The following is a 19,993-nucleotide window of genomic DNA, read 5'->3' on the forward strand; positions in this document are numbered from 1 at the left end:
CATTGTCGTTCTTTTTCCTGATTATCTTGTTGATTTTGGGGAACATACTGGGGTCACTCGAATTAACTGACCGGATCTTGCGGTCCCAGTACTTGTTAATTGATAGCCTGTAGTTCTCCTTAATCAACAGGTTGACATTTTTTATCGACAGTGTCCTAACCTCCAAGTCGTGTGGGTCTGTAAGTTGTCTGTACAAGTTTTTGAGTCTTGTCAGTAAGCCACTCTTGTGCCTATGTAGTGCGTCAATAGTCGGTTTTCTGTAAGTGTCCATTTGGTCCCGTTCTTTGTACTTTGGAATTGTCCGTACCATCGTTCGTTTTATTGTTTCGTCCATCTGTTGTAAATGTTGGTCATTTTCTATATTTGTCAGGTTTCTGTTGTTTGGTGGGGCTATGTCCCTCGAACGAATTTCTCTCGCTAAGGCGTTGGTGAAACGAGGCCAACGCATCTTACTGTAATTGTAGGAGTGCGTTGCAACGTATTCTTCCAACTCCACGCGTTCATTCGGAATCTGCATTACAGCAGCCAGTCCGCAGTGATCACTGTCGTACGTACGGTTAATACTGATTTTCATCAAATGATCTGTGAAAGTTCGTCAAGGAATACATTCAATTAGTGACATTATTTTCTCGACGTAATAACCAATTTCAGCACAATTCGGATGAACTTTACCCTTAAATGGAAACTAATGTCCTTCTAGTTGACAAATTCGCATCTGTTTTTAGAAAAATTATTCTTATTCGATTCATCGATTGTTTAGAAGTTTATTCTGGTTGTTGATTGAAGTTAATTAATTGATTATTTAATTTGATTGATGTTAAAATAAAAGTAAAACCCAGAAAAAGTTCATGTCTTAAAATTCAATTAAATTTTTATTAATTTCTATTGATTTCTATTCAATTATTTTATTTTTCTATATATTAACATTTTACATACATTTTTTTAATTTACTGTTGATATTCTACTACATTATGTATTCAAAAATATTTAATATATATATTTTTCGTATAATAGTATGTCCAAATATTTATTTTGTATGTTTAGCTTGGTAATTGATACCAATATTTCATATTCACAAATACTCACATAGATAGATCCAACGTTTGTTTTTATTTAATATTTATAAAAACCTTTAAAAATATTATTTTGCTTTACTTAAATTCTAAAATCAATTACAATTATTAAAATAGTAGAATAGATAATATATATTTATGATGGATGATAGAGAGGAGATGAATTATTTTTTAAAATACAGAATGCATTCCACGTAATCGTACGTTTTGTTTCTTTTTTTTTTCTTTTAGAAAAATTGTATTTATTTTTTTTTTTAGAATAAAATGAGAAAGATTTTCATGATAATTTGTTGCTGCTTTCTCTTGACTAAACTTACAAACTAAAGACTATGAAAACAATATAATTAAAAGAAAAAATGTCATAAAGTCAAATTTTTAAAGGAAAAATATTTAAAATTAAATGAACATAGCAAAAACAAATTTGCTGTTTCTGTTTCTGTATTTTTTTTTACAAGAACGGTATGTCCTTAAATTCTGGATCATTTTTAGGACGCACATAAACTTTCCCGTACTTGGCCATGTACTTTTTAATGAATTCTCGTGATTTATTTTTGACTGATTCAGTGACTATGAGTGTTTGGCCAATTGACTCGCAGTACTTTAATTCTTTGACCATCACAAAGTGGGTTAGCTAGAAAAGGAAAACAAACATATTATTAGCTATTTTAAATGTCTAGGTATTAGTTTGATTAAAAGATGTTATTTTGTTTGTATAGCTACATGAGAGGTTTCGATCGCTGTTTTCTTTAGTTTGACATTTGCCGCAATTTATGGCAATTTACTTTGACAAAAACGTATCCGTTCGAGAAATTTAGAATCAAGAGTCATGGATCTCATTTCTAGTGCGAACTTCATCTCTTGGAACGGTTAGAAGGTGTATTTTCTTGATGTGCAAGACCTCAGAAAAAATAAATCCTTCTAGACATCCACCTTGATGTTTAAATGGTAGACACGTGCATTCAAGAGGACACAAGCGTGAATTCTCGAGATGGAATCAACAGTGGCGTCCACAGTTCCAGTAAGGTTGAACTACATAGTGAACACCTTATAGGTATTCTTCATCATACTCGGCCTGTAAGGAGCGGTTTATCCGGCTCCCCGTCCTTGGAGTTATACTAAGGATCTGGCACTCCAGGTTGGGGGTTGTGCCGTCGGGGTTAATCCCTGGCCACGTCAAAAATACCTTAGTTGCGAAGCACCAACAAGCCTCGAATACGGACGGATTCACTTGACAACCCACGCATACGAAATAAGGACAACGAACTTCGAATCTGTACGTGAAATGTTAGGTCCCTTAACAGACCACGTACAGTCGAAAATTAGCGGAAGTCCTAAACTCCTGCAAGGCAGATATTACCGCCATCCAAGAAGTGCGATGGGGTGGACCGGGCAAACGCAAACTAAAAGACTGCGAAATATGCTACGGCGACTGCTACCGAGAACAAGAATAGCATCTATTTGGGTGTGGATTACTCAGGCAAAAAGTCTCGAGTTTCAACAGTGTGAGCGAGCGCATCACGACAATCCGCATCAAGGCTAAATTCGCCAACATAAGCCTAATACGCGCACATGCCCCAACAGAGGAGAAAAATGAAGACACCAAAGAAATATTCTTCGAGCTTTTGGACAATTCATATGACACTAAAATTGTCCCAGGAGTTTTTATTGCCAAGCTAGGAAGAGAAGACATCTTTGGTGGCATAATCGGGAGATACAGCCTGCACGACACCACCTCCGACAACGGATTCAGGTCGATCGATTTCGCTGCTGGGCGAGACGTTCAGGTAGTTAGTATCCACAAGGGGACATGGAAATATTCTGATCAATCAACCGTCAACCAGATTGACCACATTGCGATCGACGCACGACACTTCTCCAGTATACAGGATATCTGAACATTCCGAGGGGTCAACATTGACTCGGACCACTACCTCGTTGTAGCCAAGGTACGGCTACGGATATCCCGATCCAAGCCAAAACAAGGAAGTACTGTGAGAAGATTCGACGTTAGACGGCTACAATCGCAAGAGCCTACCATGTCCTTTTCCGATCGAGTCTCTAATAACCTCTCAAGGAGTCCTATGCTTCCTGCGTTAAGCATTGAAAACCAGTGGCAACATTGCCTTGCAGCCATCAGAGATGCCGCATATGAAGTGCTAGGTTTCACACCGCCACCACAGCGAAACCCCTGGTTTGACGTCGAATGCCGGCAAGCGCACGCAGCGAAACAACATGCATAAGAAACGGCGCTGCACAAAAGGACCAGAGCTGCTCGCGAGCTCTACGGGTAGTAGAGGAGAGAGGAACACTGGCTTCTTAAATGGAAAAAAAGAGAGCATGAGAAGCGCGCGATCAAGGGGATAGAGGGATGTCACAACAGGAATAAGGTTCGTAAATTTTACGCAACGGTAAAAAAACCTCCCAAGGGTACAAGCCACGAACCGAAACCTGTAAGGACGATCAGGGGAACATCGTAGTGGAACCGCAGTCTATATTGAGAATATGGAAAGACCACTACTCCAAATTATATAACGTCGATGCGATGACGAACCGAATTCCTCTGAAGGAAGATAGAACCTAGGCGACGCAGAGCAACAATTCCACCTACCCGACCTTGACGAAATGAAGATAGCTATATCTAAACTTAAGTCAAACAAAGCTGCTGGAGCTGACGGCATCGATACCCAACATCTCTTTATCGATTTTAAAGCCGCGTATGACAGCATTCATAGGGAAGAGCTCTACAGAGCAATGTCTAGTTTTGGCATCCCTGTCAAACTTATCCGTTTGTGCAGAATGACGATGGAGAATGCATGCTGCTCTATCAAGGTCGAAAAAGATCTTACCGATGAATTTGATGTCAAAAAAGGTTTTAGACAAGGCGATGCATTGTCATGCGACTTCTTCAACATCGTTCTGGAAAGAATTGTGCAAAACTCAACCATCAACACCAGAGGCACAATCTTCCAAAGGTCCATCCACTTACTCGGATACGCAGATGATATTGACATAATTGGAAGATCAATGCGTGATGTCAGTGAATCCTTTTTGACCATTGCAACGGGAGCCAAGAAGATGGGTTTAGTGGTCAATGAGGGCAAGAGCAAGTATATGCTGTCATAAAAAAAGGGCACTGAACAACTTCTTGGACAAAACGTCACCATGGACAGCTATAACTTTGAGGTAGTTAAGGACTTTGTCTACCTAGGCACCGCTATTAACACAGACAACGACACCAGCGCTGAAATCAAACGAAGAATAACTCTTGCAAATCGCTGCTTATTTGGACTTAGAAGGCAATTGATAAGTAAAGTCCTCTCTCGAGCATCTAAAATTATCATCTATAAGACACTCATCATCCCGGTTCTCATTTATGGCACTAGGCCTGGACCCTGTCAAATAAAGATGAAAGCGTCTTAGGATGCTTCGAGAGAACTGTACGGGCTGTACAGCGACACTGACCTAGTTAGCAGAGTTAAAGTCCAACGGCTAAGATGGCTAGGTCATGTAGAGCGAATGGACATCAACGCTCCAACCCGGAAGGTCTTCGAATCCAATCAGGAGCGACGGCGCAGTAGAGGAAGACCGCGACTCAGGTGGCGCACCCAGGTGGGAGAGGACCTCAACCAACTTGGCGTGCGAAACTGGAGACAGCTAGTTAGGGACCGAGCTGGCTGGAGAGGGATATTGGTTGAGGCCCAGGTCCGCCCCGGACTGTAGCGCCACTTTAAGTAAGTAAGTAAGAATTGTTTTCGGAGAAATCTATTTCTTCCATTATAAACCAGGAAATTCGTTCAATAGAACCTCGTTAACTTATTTTAAAAATGTTTTCTTTACTGCATCTGAAAGTTTATGAAATATGCCATCAAAATCGTTTCCATACAAAATATCTTTTAATGGTTTTACATTTCTTTTTGCAAAGCTCATATGATTTATGCTTGGCAAACATTGCAAATAATTATTTTCTTCAAATTTTAGTAGAAAATTACTTGATTTTTTATGTAAGTCATTTTACAATGTATGAATTCTTGGACATGCACTTTGGAAATGCAAATTCAAATCTGTTATAATTTTTAGTATATATTAAAAAAAATACATTTTATAAAGCGGATTATTTTAATTATTTAAATACGTTTTACCGTTTTTTTTTATAATAAACTCACACTCAAGGGGATATTACTACCCTTATTATGTAGAGGCACAGTGTGAGCACTAGGAAGAGGAGAGAGGGTTTAAAAGGAGATGTCGGTGCACATTGGTTTTGAATTCCTGAATATTGCAATAGCTGGGAAAGACAGAGTGTGGCAAGGCATTCCACATTCGCATAGTACAGCTGAAGAACGAATCTCTGTATTTGACAGTACCGCCGAAGTTGGGCTCGAGGGTATACTGATGAGCATTCCTAGAAGCGCGAGTATTACTGTTGAACTGTTAAAGGGGATGAATGCAACTGGCTATTTCACTAGAGCATAAGCCGTTAAAATAACGGTAAAAAAGTGTCAGACAAGAGACATTACGATGTTCAAGCGAAGTAAATGAACTTGCATTGCGATAAATGCTCTACGTTCAATACTATCCAAGAGGCTTAAGTAAGTTGCAGGAGCACCAGCCCAGAGATGGGAGTTATACTCAAGCTTGGGACGTATGTAAGTCTTGTAGATAACAGCCAGATCAGAAGGGGTGAAATATATCTTGCATCGCCTATGTGATCATTCCACAAGAGGTGGTTGGTGACACACATACCGAGAATATCGAGGTGTTCAGTCCCATTGATGCAAGTGCCATCCATGGATAATGGCAATGGGGGTATATCTTGCTTTAACGATACAAGACATCATTGGGTTTTCGAAGCATTAAATTCCACGCGGCTTTTTAATCCCCATTGAACAATGCTGTTTAGATCGGAATTTAATGAGCTTATCATATTTTGTCGTTGCAGTTCCACATCCGAAGAAGAGGGATGTGAATCTGAAAACGAATATGAAAAGCTAAGAGTACTATCGTCAGCGAAACAATGTATTGGATTAGATGTTGCAGACAGGAGATCATTAATAAAAATGAGAAATAGTGTTGGAGATAAAACAGAGCCCTGGGGCACACCAGCATTTATTTTATGGTTTTCAGACTTGAATCCATCCAATACTACTTGTATTGAACGATCCGAAAGGTAATTAATAATCCAATGAAGTAGGGATTCATGAAAACCGAAAGCACGCATTTTCGATAAGAGAGCCTGATGCCAAACCCTATCAAATGCTTTTGAAATATCTAGTGCAATAATCTTACTTTCTCCAAAACTATGTAAAGATTTGCTCCACTGTTCGGTGAGATGAAACATGAGATCACCAGTGGAACTATTGCTTCGAAAGCCGTATTGCCGGTCATTAAGAAGCTTTTGATCTTCAAGATATTTCTTGAGCTGATAATAATTAATCAGCGTTTCCATGACCTTGGAAAGAAGGGACGTAAGTGCAATCGGTCGGTAGTTAGAGGGTGAGGAAGATTCGCCTTTTTTGGGAATAGGCTGTACAAATGCCATTTTCCATCCGCTCGGAAAGAGACCTGAGGAGTAAGAAAAAGCTTACGCAGTGGTTTTGCCAGCTTTGAAGAACACCTCTTCAGAACAATAGCGGGGATACCATCCGGACCAGCGGATTTATGTGTGTTTAGATCTCTTAGGACTCTTGCCACAGTACAAGTGTGAAAAAAGATTGGTCCCATAGAATCACTTACTCGCTCAAGTACAGGCGGAGTCATGACACTCACTGGCAGCAAAGAATTGGCGGCTAACTGCCTAGCAAAGAGATTAGCTTTCTCTAAAGAGCTAACAAAAGGAGTGTCATTGACAACGAGCGTAGGAACCGAAGAAGATTAAGAATTCCTCATGTTTTTTACAAATGACCAAACATTTTTACTTTGTCACATTGCAGGCTTTTTTTGCCGTAACTTTTGGTCATGTAAAAATTTGGTCCGTCGAATATGGGCGTTTCAGGCCATCCTGGCTGGTTTGAACTTTTTCCGGCTTTCCTCAGTACGGTTGGCTTTATAGCAACGGAAACTTACCTCTTTGGTCCTAAAAACCTATTTACAGAACCCTGTTCGGTATAAAAGTTCTCATTCCCAGGAGAATTAAACTTGTGATCATATCAGCGCTGGCGTCAACGTCACTATCGAGTAAACATAGTGACCAGTTAAAGATCCTGAATTAATTATTGAGACCGTCCCAGTTGGCTTTCTCGTATTGTCAAACGGTTCTCTTATTAGGAGCTCTTTCTTTAACTGAACAGTTTTGACACGAGAAATTTGCTGATATAACACAATGGTCAGATGTGCCTAGAGGAGATAGAACACTAACAGTGTACTTATCAGAGTCAGAGGTTAGAAACAAGTCAAGAGTGTTTTCTGCTCGAACTTCAACGTCCGATATTCGGATGGGCTCGTTGAATAGCTGAGTTAGGTGGTTCAACTCAGTGAAGATTTCTGCACACACTTCATCGGGTGTTGTCTGGCCTGAATGTTGAAGCCATGAAGAATTGTGTACATTGAAATCGCCCGTAACAACGATTTCACTGCGAGGATACGACTAAACAATTCTTTGGATGGAATCAGACAAAGCATCAAATTCACGAGAAGTTGATACTCTGTCTACATTTGGGCTTCGATAAAGGAAGCAGTAGTGAATGATTTGCTTATTTACGGAGAATTTAAACCACATATAATTAAAAAAGGAAATGGTGCAAAGGCCATATTGTGGTAAGAGCTGATAAGCAACATCATTCCTAATGTATATAGCGAGGCCATGGTGGGAAAAGAATAAAGGCACCAAGCTATACCCATGAATACAACATTCAGCAGCATCGGAATCCTCACCTAATTGTGTTTCACTTAGTGCCAAAACAGCTGGCCTGTATGAAGCAGTATGGCGGTATGCCAACACAAAATTTGCCCTTAGCCCACGAATATTACAATAATCTACTCTGAATTGTCCAGTCATTGCAAAATAAAAAAAAATTCTAAAAACCAATACAGATAGAGATGAGAAAATAAATTCACTGAATTGAAACACAGAATAATTATCAATACCCTTCACTGTTAGTGTTATGCCTTAGCAGTGACGAGAACCGATCCGACCCTGTGATGCAAAATAGTAAATTCAATTCAAATAATCTGCTGAAACACAGATTAGCATATGAACCAATTTCAATTGTAATTGATACATAAACTATTCTGTGCAACTGTGAGAAGGGAAAAGTAAGGATGGGATGGTACTCACTGTGAAGTGCTGTGAGGCTTATCATTTTTAGGGTTTTTGTTGTTTTTTGAGTGGCGTGATTTCTTTGTTGTTTTATTTGGGGATACACTATTGTTTTTTTTTTTGGAACCACTTGTAATATTAATGTGTGATTTTTTTTTGTTATTGATATGTATGTATGTGTTTCTGTAAACTACATAAAACACTCATTCTCTTTCTCTTAGAATTTAGTTTCTTGTTATAGTCCGGTCAAATTAGACCAAAAAATCAGTAAACCCACGACAAATTCAGGGGAAGCTGAAAATTCTTAAAATTGTTTAAATTATAATTATAAACATTGTCTTAAAAGTCCCAACCGATCCCATGTAAGGAAAAAATTTTAGCGGGGTAATAAGGTCCAAAAAATGAGTTTTTCGCGATTTTCTTGAAAACGGTAAGTTTTATCGCAAAATTACCCCAGACATAATTTGTAGATCAGGGAATTTCCTATAAAAAAGGTATCAATAATTTTTTCCCTAAAAGCCACCGCTTCTGAGATATAACGATGAAAAAAATTGCGAGCGTCATAATATGCCTAAGTACCTCACCCATATACTTTCTGTAGCTGTAATGTAAGTAAGAATATGTTTCTGTCGGTGATTTTAAGTTACATTTAAAATATAAAATACTCATGAGTATTATTCTGAGAATATCAGGTATAATGAAACTCGATCCCTTAATACATATTTGATGGCTATAATGATTGCACGACAAATATTAAAGCAGCAGAACAGCGTCGTCGAACTTTGGCAACATCTTCATCTTCCGACATTTTATTTGATGAATTTATGACAGTTCCTACTAGTCAACAGAAATTTTTGGCAAATACTCACAACAAGTCTCGATTTATTTCAATGTTAAAAGAAAAGTTTACTGCTGAGAATATACTGGTTAAACAAGCTCATAACGACGCCGATGTACTGATTATCGAAACAGCAATAGAACAAGTTAACATGACAAATATAACGATTGTTGTGGGTGAAGATGTAGATTTACTCGTGTTACTCACTGCTCGAAGTCCAGCTGAAAAAACAATTTTCTTCTTAAAACCAGGAAAATCTCAAAATCAATCAGAGTTTTATTCATCAAAAAGTTTGTCGACTTTTGCAAAGTGTCGAAATCACATACTATTTTTACACGCCATAACTGGCTGTGATACGACATCTGCATTTTACAGGAGGGGTAAAACAACTGTATTCAAAATGTTTGAAAAGCAAGACTTACTTGCAACTGCTGAAGTTTTTAAAAAATGTAATTCAACTCCAGAAGAAGTTATTACCAACGGAATTCACTTTCTTCTTCGTATGTACGGAGCTCCTAAAAAAACTACCTGCTTAGACAAGTTTCGATATGCATCTTTTGTCAAAAATACTCGAAATAAGAAACAAGTACAATTAGCTTGTCTTCCTCCAACCTCAGTCTCTGCTCATCAACATCTTCTTCGGGTATACTACCAAGTTCAAGTGTGGCTTGGTTATCAACTAAACCCAACAGATTGGGGTTGGAAGTTGGTCGATAATATATTAGAACCAATTCAGACTTTGCTTCAACCTGCGCCGGAAAAATTGCTCAACACTATCTTTTGTAACTGTAAAAAAGGATGCAATGCTAAATGTGGTTGCAAAAAAGTTGGGCTGTTTTGTTCTCTGGCTTGTACGAATTGTCAAGGCCAGTCTTGTTCTAATGTAGAATCACCAACAACAGAGGATTCATTTAATACTGACGAAGAAACATGTGATGCTTCACTTTTAACACAATTCACCTATAGTCAGGATGAAGAAGAAGAAGAAGAAGAAGAAGAAGAAGAAGAAGAAGAAGAAGAAGAAGAAGAAGAAGAAGAAGAAGAAGAAGAAGAGGAAGAAGAAGAAGTGATTGACGATTCCGAATCCGACGAATAAACTATTAATTTCTAAATCTAATCACAACAGACCCGTGGAATAGGCCTATTGGGGAAACCACGTTAAAAAAAACGCGCTAAGTACACTACCTCAGAGGTGGCGTGGAAACGTGTGCGTTTATGACGCTTGCAATTTTTTGCATCGTTATATCTCAGAAGGAAATTCCCTGATCTACAAATTATGTCTGGGGTAATTTTGCGATAAAACTTACCGTTTTCAAGAAAATCGCGAAAAACTCATTTTTTGGACCTTATTACCCCGCTAAAATTTTTTCCTTACATGGGACCGGTTGGGACTTTTAAGACAATGTTTATAATTATAATTTAAACAATTTTAAGAATTTTCAGCTTCCCCTGAATTTGTCGTGGGTCAAATGTCTAAATTGACCGGACTATTTGTTTTAAGAACTTTTATAAAATAAAGATCTTTAGTCTTAGCCAAGATCTCAACTTGTTTCATTGCAAAAGCGCAACCTCCTTAAGACATTTCAGTGGCGACGAGGAAAATTAATTGATAGCGCGTGGTCGAGTACGGCATTTAATTAAAAAAAAAATAGGAATAAATCGGACGCAATATTTTTATAATTCGTATCGAACTATAATTAAATAAAGTTAAGTGGCAAAATGACGGAAAGTGCAAAACTATTTATGGGTACAATTGAATCGTTCACATTAGGCGAAGATTTCAGTTTATATGCACGTCGATTGGATCATTTGCTTTCGTTAAATAAAGTTTCAATTGATTCAGAGAAAGTGTCATTTCTTGTAAGCCTCGGAGGTCCAGATTTGTATTAAATCCTAATGTCTTTAATTGCGCCAAAATTAGAAACTGATTATACATATGTGAAATTGATAGAAAAGCTTAAATTACATTTCGCGCCTAAAAAGAACAGTTTAGTAGAGAGCTTTAAATTTTTCAAGAGAAAACAAAACCAGAGTGAAAATATCAGTGACTACATAGTTGAATTGAAACAATTGTCTAATGAGTGCGAATTTGAGAGTTTTTTGGAGAGGGCACTATTGATACAATTTGTGTGTGGGCTAAGTGACTCAAAAATTCAAAACCGACTCTTAAATGAAACTGGACTAAAAACATTAGACAAAGCAGCCGAAATTGCTCTATGTATGGAAATGAGCAATAACAATATGGATATGATGAGAGACTCCCTCTCAATTATGTCAATGTGACAAATCACCAACAAAGAAACAACAACAGCAACAACCGCCTCAGTAGACCTAGTTCTTCACATCATGCAGATCGAAGAAATTCACCACAGATCCATAGGCAAACCAAGCAAAAGACAGCACATAACTCGCGGGATAAAAGCAGCAGTAGAAAGGGTGTTAAATGTTTTTATTGTGGTAAAATAGGACATTATGCTAGATATTGCTTTCAAAAGAAAAATAAAACAACAAATAATGTAAATAACATCGATGATTGTGAAATAAATTCATTTGGCTTACGTTATTTAAATGTTATGGAATATGGTGGGAAAAAGCCTTTAGTAATTGATATATGTGTCGAAAATGTAATGTTTGAAATGGAAATTGATACGGGAGCTTGTGTTACTGTGTGTCATGAATCCGATTATTTAAAGTATTTTAAACACTGTGAAATGGTGAAAGAAAATATACCTTTGAAGCTTTTATCAAGTGATAACGTGGTTGTGGCTGGGAAAATTTGTGTGCATGTTAAAATTGATGAAGAAATGCATGACCTTGATTTAGTTATTATTAAGAGTAAGCATGTTTTTAGGGCTCTATTAGGAAGAAATTGGATAGAGATTATTTATCCGGAATGGAGAAACTATTTTTTTGCGAAGTGTGGAATGGTATGTAAGATTGATACATCAAATGGTTTGCCAGAAAGCATTATTAATAAGTATGCGTTAATTTTTTCGAAAACCAATGAATCGGTGGTTAAACACTTTAAGGCAGAAATTGATCTTGTCGATGATGCTTATCCAATTTTCTGTAAAGCATACACTGTTCCTTTTGGATTAAGAGACAAGGTTAGGGAAGAAATAGAAAGATTGTGTGGGGAAGGTGTTTTAGTACCAGTAAAGAGGAGTAAATGGGCAAGTCCGTTAGTGATCGTATATAAAGGTGATGGGTCAATCAGGCTGTGTGTAAATTGTAAAAGGACGGTTAATAGGTTTGTAGAGATGGAACACACTGTTATTCCCCGAATTGACGATATTTTGGCACGGTTGGCTGGTTGGAAGTGTTTTTGCAAGTTAGATCTGACTGGTGCATATTTGCAGGTACCATTATCAGAACGATCACAAGAATTGATGACAGTAAACACACACATTGGATTGTTCAAATTTACAAGGCTGGTTTTTGGGCTGAAAACAGCTCCTCAAATATTCTCGAGTATTATTAGTGAAATTTTGAAGGGAATCGAGATGGTTCATATATATTTTGATGATATACTGGTGGGTGGTAAAGATAGAGAAGACTGTATGAATAATTTATTGTCGGTGTTAAATAGGCTTCTTAAGTTTAACGTTAAGGTAAACTTGAATAAATGCGAGTTTTTCAAGGAGGAGATAGAGTACTTAGGATATTGCATTGGTGCGTTAGGTATCAAACCAAGTACAAAAAGTTGGAAGCAGTTTTGAAAGCACCGGAACCAGTGAATAAAACTCAGTTAAAGTCATACCTAGGAATAATCAATTATTAGAACAAGTGCATTCCCAATTTATCGGGTAAGCTTGCAGCTTTGTATGAGTTGACTTCAGTTAACAAGCCATGGATTTGGAATGAAAATCTTAAAAATGTGTTTGAGAAAAGTAAAGATTTAGTGTTAGCAATTGATGTTTTGACGCCCTATGATCCTAGAAAACCAATTATTATTGCGGCAGATGCTAGTCCATATGGGGTAGGTGCAGTTTTGTCCCATTTGATCGACGGAGAAGAACGACCAGTGATGTTTGTGTCTAGCACACTTAGTGTGTCTGAGAGAAACTACTCGCAATTACATAGGGAAGCGTTAGCAATTGTGTTTGCAATTAAAAAATTTCACAAATATATTTATGGGCTAAGCTTCACAATTTATAGTGACCACCAACCACTGATGTACGTAAAGAAACGAAGAGGGATAAGGTGTTAGCAGAGGTCTACAAATATGTCATAAGTGGTTGGCCAGATAACATTTCGATAGATGTGAGACCTTATTTTTTGAAAGGGGATTCACTAGCAACGGAATCCGAGTGCATATTTTATGGTGAACGAATTGTTGTACCAAAAATCTTGGTAAATAAGGTATTAGAGCTGGTACATGACGGACATATCGGGGTAGTCCGCGCAAAGTCGTTAGCTCGCTCATATGTGTGGTGGCCCAACATTGATAATGATGTTGAAAAGTTCGTTTTGCAATGTGAAGTGTGTCAAATAACACAAAACTCTAAAAAGAGTAATTTGAGTAAATGGCCTGTGTCTAGTTTTCCATTTGAAAGGATCCATTTAGATTTTGGCACAGTTGATAGAATGACAGTTTTGATCCTAGTTGACACATTCTCGAAATGGATAGAAGCATTTCCTATGACCACTACTTCAGCCAAAAGTTTAATTGAACGACTTAGATCTGTTTTCAGTACTTTTGGATTACCAACATTCATTGTTAGCGACAATGGACCGCCTTTCAATTCAAAAGAATTTATTTTGTTTTGTTCATCAAATGGGATTGAAGTCTTAAAGTCACCACCTTATCACTCACAGTCCAATGGCATTGCGGAGCGTGCCGTTCAAACATTTAAAAGCTCCATTAGAAAAATGTTAGTAGATCCAAAAATGCAAAAATTGGATTGGAATTTAAAATTAAATAATTTTTTAATTAAGTATAGAAATACTCCTTGCACCGTTACAAAGTTATCACCTGCCAATATGTTGTTCAAATTTAAACCTAAGACATTGCTTGATTTGATTGTACCTCACCAAAGAGATAGTAATTTAGCAAATAAAGAAACAAAAGCTATAGATCATATTTTAAATCCACAGTCACACAAGCCGGTTATCGAAATTTTTAAAGTAGGTGAAACCATATTGTATCGAAATATTTTTTCAAATTATGTAAAATGGATACCAGGGAAAATAATTAAAAAACTCAGTAATTATAGATACTTAGTTCATGTTAATGGAATAAATAAACAGGCACATATCGATCAGATTAAAAGAAAAAAATTTAAACAAGTAAGATTTTTATCTGCTCCAATTATCTTAACAAATACTAATAAAAAGAGACGTCATTATGACGATAGTGAAGATATTATAAAATCGCATATGACAAGAAGTAAAACTAAAAAGTTAAAGAAAAACTATATGAAAAGCGATATCTACAATAAATGATGCATTGTAAATATATTTTGTTTTTTTGGTTGGTATTTATATTTATATATTTATTAGATTATAAAATATGAATTTTTTTCAACATATCGATACATATATGAAGATGCATATATATTTTCAAATTCAAATTAAATTTGTTATTTATATAATTATCATTTGGAATCATATTATTTTTCATATTTAATAGATATCTATAAAATTTTTATTTTCTACGTGTTCTAATACCATTTTTTAAAAGGGGGGGAAATGATATGTATGTATGTGTTTCTGTAAACTACATAAAACACTCATTCTCTTTCTCTTAGAATTTAGTTTCTTGTTAGTTTTAAGAACTTTTATAAAATAAAGAATTTTAGCCTTAGCCAAGATCTCAACTTGTTTCATTGCAAAAGCGCAACCTCCTTAAGACATTTCAGTTATGATAATTTATTGTTAATTTTGTTTGTTTATTGAACTGTTTGTGTTTATGTAGTATAATTGTAATTGTAATTGCAAATGAGTTGACGATACAAACAAAAATAAACTGCTCCACGACACGATCACGATTTTCGTTTTGATCTTCAACAGCTGCAATAAAAAAATATTTTAACGCTATACAATTATTTAAAAAGTATTCAATCACTTCCAAGAACGATAGCCACCTGGTGGCAACAACTTTGTTTTTAAATTTAATTTTTTTGTAAATTAAAAAATATTGAAATATTTTTAGTTTGTTCTGCCTTTTAGAGCTGTTCTTAAAAAGCTGAAAAATTTCCTGAGGAAAGAACAAACTTCTGTTTGCAAGGTACTTGAGGCGTACTCTGCATATATGTGCATTGAATGCGAAGTGCAAACTACTGGGGGGGGGTCATTCCGTAAAACGATAATCGCTAGACGATAGCGTTTCAACGATAGTCTCATTTCACGTAAGACGATAATCGTCAAAGTGATATCGTAAAAACGATAGCGTTTGCACGATAGCTAAGTAGGTATCGTCTGCTATTAATTTCCATTGACAACTAAGCAAATTGAAGCAAAAAAGTTTCGGTGTAGTTTAGTTTTGTTACAAAATGAAAATAAAAACTCAAAAAAATAAGATGAATTCGGTTACGCATTTTTTTATATACAAAACATTAGTTATCTCTCTTAATTGTTGTTAAATAAATAAAACAATTGTAGTTTTGGAATTGCATATTATAAAGAATAAATTTGCCAGACGGTTGTCGTTCTACATACATAATGTATATTCATTCAATATCAAAATTTTTTGTAACTACTGAAACTTTGGGGCGTAGGAACATTGGTTTATTCGACAGGCAACGATTTTTGTATCGCTCTCGCACAAAGCACTAATCTAAATTAGTTTTGGAAACAACAAATATTTTTGAAGCCAAGTTATGTTCCCTGTGGATAAAATGAAGTCTTCACTTCCTTCCCTTGGACCAAACTGCAGCTGATTTACAAATTTATCAGACATTGGATAAACATTTTGATATTATTGTTTTATCTTCGGCGGCAATAAATTATAATACAAAAAGTGACTAAAACAATAAACATCACAAAATAGGTGGCATGTTTATTAACAATACATTTTTTGCAAATTTTCAAAATTTCTCATAGAGAAAAACCAAGTTTAATAACATTTTCAAGCTATTGAACAAGCATTATCTTTCGTTGAGTTCATTTTGACATTTCAGTCATAGTATAATATACTTAACGAACTTATACTGAAAACGATTGAACGAGACGATAGTGATAAAGTTACGTGAAGCAAATTATCGACGATATCGTTAATGATAATCGCGTTGACGACTATTGTTTCGGAAATTACGGAATGACTCCCCAGGTTAGGATCTAATTACTGCTCAGGTTATGAAAGAAATGCCATTGAAAGCCTTCATAAAACTCCAATATATAATAAATGCATGCCTTAAGCACCGGTATGTATCGCACCATAGGGAAATTGCTGAAGTAATTGTCATACCAAGCCAAGGTAAACCACCTACAGAAGTGACGGTTTAAAAGACCAATATCGGTTATACCAATTATGGCAAACGTTTTTGAAAAACTACTTCTGAAGAGACTTAGCAAAATCATAGAAGAAAGAAGGTTAATTCCAAACCATCAGTTTGGCTTTCCACGATAAACCAAGTTCATAGAATATCAGATGTAATAGAAAAAGCATTAGAAGAAAAACGAGTATGTTCAGCTATTTTCTTAGATGTTGCTCAAGCTTTTGACAAGGTTTGGCATGAGGGACTCGAGTACAAACTGCAAAGGGATCTTCCCAGGCAGTTCTTTGAAATATTAAAATCGTACATCTCAGACCGATTGTTTAGAGTAAGGTACGATCAAGAATACTCGGAATTGAGGAAAATAGAAGCCGGTATACCACAAGGAAGTGTCCTAGGCCCTACCTTGTATTTACTATACACAAGGGATATTCCAGTTGGTAATCACACCATAATGGCTACTTTTGCAGATGATACCGCCATTTTGGTACCCGACAAATGTGTCTCTAAGGCAGCAGTAAAACTACAAAATGCCGTCGACACAGTGAGAGCTTGGACCGAAAAATGGCTTATCAAACTCTATGAAACAAAATCTTTACATATAAACATAACAAATAAAAAGATAAACAATATTCCAATATTTATTAATAATCAAGCTATACCTTACGCCAATACTGCCAAACACCTTGGAATGACTTTAGATGCAAAGCTGAAGTGAAAAGAGCACATCAAAAAGAAAAGACAAGAACTAAACTTGAAATATAGAAAAATGTACTGGTTTTTTGGTAACAATTCTGATTTATCAATCCAAAACAAAATAATGCTGTATAATCAAGCACTAAAGCCTGTGTGTACCTATGGAATCCAATTATGGGGCTGTACAAAGCAAACAAATACCGAAATCATCCAAAAATTCCAAAACAAAATCCTTCGTGGCATAGTTAACACACCTTGGTACATAAGAAATACCGATCTACATCGTGACTTACAAATAGAAATGGTTCAAGAAGTTGTTAAAAAATACGCTGTATCGCACAACCAGAGACTGCAAAGTCATACTAATATTGAAATGGAGTCCGTCCTGAATATAATAAACCATGTTTGGAGATTAAGAAGAACCAAGCCTCATGAGCTTATGGTCTAAAAAAAAACATTTGAAAGTATTAAAAGTTTAAACTTCCCCCAAAGTGATTGTACAAAGTTAAGAAAGAAAAATCTGAAGTCGATCTTTCAAGATTGGTCCTGATTAAGAGGTGGTTAAGAGTTCCACACTACTTGGTGTCGAATACTGCCAAGTGTCTTTTGAAGATTTCCTCCTGTCAAAAAAAAAAAAATGGAAAAGATGGCTACGTGAATATTTACCCGTTGTAACTCGAAATTGTAAATGGTTTGATGAAGTAAAGACAATCGAAGTAGATGACATCGTACTTATTGCTGTTCCCGATAATTCTAGATTCCGTTGGTCAAAAGGAAGAATCATTGCTGCACTAAAGTCAGCGCTGATGGTAGAGTGAAAAGTCTGTTGGTTAAAACTATTGCTGGTATATACGAGAGGCCAGCTACTAAAATTGCGTTGCTTGATGTTCGTCGGCACATATTGGGGGGAGTGTTGCGGCAGATCTGGCAATGCCTTTGCCGAACTTTCAAACGCACCTCAATACTCCTGTCAATCAATATTTGACAACAAATGCTACTCACTAGGCCAACTAACCTTTATTCAATTTTGGCGCTAGCGGCAGAACCCTCAGCAAGGAATATGAAAGTAAAATACAAATTATTTTACTTTAATATAATAATTATTTCACTTATGATTTTTTTTAATAAAACCATACTGAACTAGAATCGATATCTTTTCCTTGACAACAACGACTTTCTAACATATATCGTTTTCATCGTTTGATTTGGTTGGTAGATAAACGAAAACATTTTAGACGTCTTGTATAATTATTTAAAGCTCTCAAAGCTTTCGAAAAAAACCACACTCAATATAAAATGTTTAAATTAATATTTACCTTTCTTGCCAAATGATTAAAATCATCATCTGTGAGAATTTTTCCAGTGAAACAACTTTCATCGCGATATGGCTTTAAATGTTGAACAATAATTCCAGCGATTTCACATCGGAACTTTTCTCTAACTTTGCGGTATTTACTACTGCTACTACTTCCTTCTCCATCCTTATTGCGTTTTGTACTGAAAATACGAATACAATTGTTGACAAATATTAACATCTCAGAGAGAGAAGGAGAAAATATAAAATCAACTCAAAACTTACCTCTTGCTTGAATCCTTAGTTTTATCGACCTTTCGCTTTTTATGATCATATTTATCCCGAATTGGTAAGGCTCGTTTTAGGGCTCGCTTTCGCTGCAGCGCATCCAATTCGTCAACAATTTTATCGCCTTGAACAATCTTATCTATAAGTGGACTATTGTTACATTCGGCCTTGAGTATTTCCTCCTCCTCGGAAGACAATAGATAATCCTGTATTGGAAGAGCATCTTTAGTAGCTTCGACGACGGCAGCTTCTGCGGCTTCGGATAAATTCGACCCATCAAGGCTTGCTTTTACAATAATATCACGTCGTCGTCTAATCTCCTCCTTGCGTTTGCGTATTTTTTCTTTGTTCTCTTTGTATTTTCTCACCTCCATTTGGTTATAAATACGATCTTCTTCTTTGCGAGGCTAAAAAAAAAAAATCAAATCAAAAGGGGTCAGAAAAAAGATGACTTCCCATTCTTCACTTACGCTTATAGGTTTCTCTTCAACTAGCCTAGTGTAGCGCTGAAGTCTTCTATCCTCGATTTTCTTCTCAATGTAAGCTTGTAGTTTGACAGGATCAAGACCTTTAAAACAAAATCCAAAACAATTGCAAAATGTATCTTTAATAATAGAAAAAAATGAACCCTGTTACCCTTTATAACTTCAATATCATCCTCGGAACTGTCATTGATGCCAGCTGTGGAGGAATCACTTTCGGAATTTTTCACCTCGGTATTGTGTTGCCCGGCCAAGGGTAGAATCTTAATTGGCGGCTCCCATTGGGGTATTCTTATTTTCACATGATAATAGTAAATTTTTCCCTTGGGGCTGATGGCAAACTTCCATAATGGCGGTAGATCCATGGTTGGGAGTCGATAGTCTTCGGGATTTGTTGATTTTGGCTTAACTGGTACCTGGACGTGCGCATAGCTAGGAGGTGTGGAAATTGCTTTTTTGTCAGTTGAATACCATTGACCGGTTGATGGATTGACACAGAAGGGCATATTTTCTGGTCGCATTCTTTTCGGATCGAGGCCGAAGAAGCGACATTTGATATCGAATTCTCGGCGTTCTTCAGCCAGACGTTTCTCGGCTTCATCTCGAGCAACCTAGTAGGACGAAAATTGGC

General features: G+C 36.5%; 1 protein-coding gene across 4 annotated transcripts in view; it reads right to left on the reverse strand.

Moving 5' to 3' along the window:
- Positions 1 to 879: 879 nt before the first annotated feature.
- Positions 880 to 19,993, reverse strand: part of LOC129944210 (probable histone-lysine N-methyltransferase CG1716) — a 29,783-nt gene continuing 10,669 nt past the window's right edge. For all 4 annotated transcript variants that reach the window (XM_056053489.1, XM_056053486.1, XM_056053487.1 and 1 more), the window contains 5 exons: positions 19,517 to 19,973; positions 19,351 to 19,448; positions 18,878 to 19,287; positions 18,615 to 18,795; positions 880 to 1,704 (listed from right to left, as the gene is read on the reverse strand). In XM_056053489.1, the coding sequence (XP_055909464.1) occupies positions 1,522 to 1,704; positions 18,615 to 18,795; positions 18,878 to 19,287; positions 19,351 to 19,448; positions 19,517 to 19,973 (1,329 nt within the window). In that variant the 3' untranslated portion in view covers positions 880 to 1,521. The remainder of the gene's footprint in view (positions 1,705 to 18,614; positions 18,796 to 18,877; positions 19,288 to 19,350; positions 19,449 to 19,516; positions 19,974 to 19,993) is intronic.

The sequence above is a fragment of the Eupeodes corollae genome, chromosome 2 (genome assembly GCF_945859685.1).
Source record: "Eupeodes corollae chromosome 2, idEupCoro1.1, whole genome shotgun sequence".
NCBI lineage: Eukaryota > Metazoa > Arthropoda > Insecta > Diptera > Syrphidae > Eupeodes > Eupeodes corollae.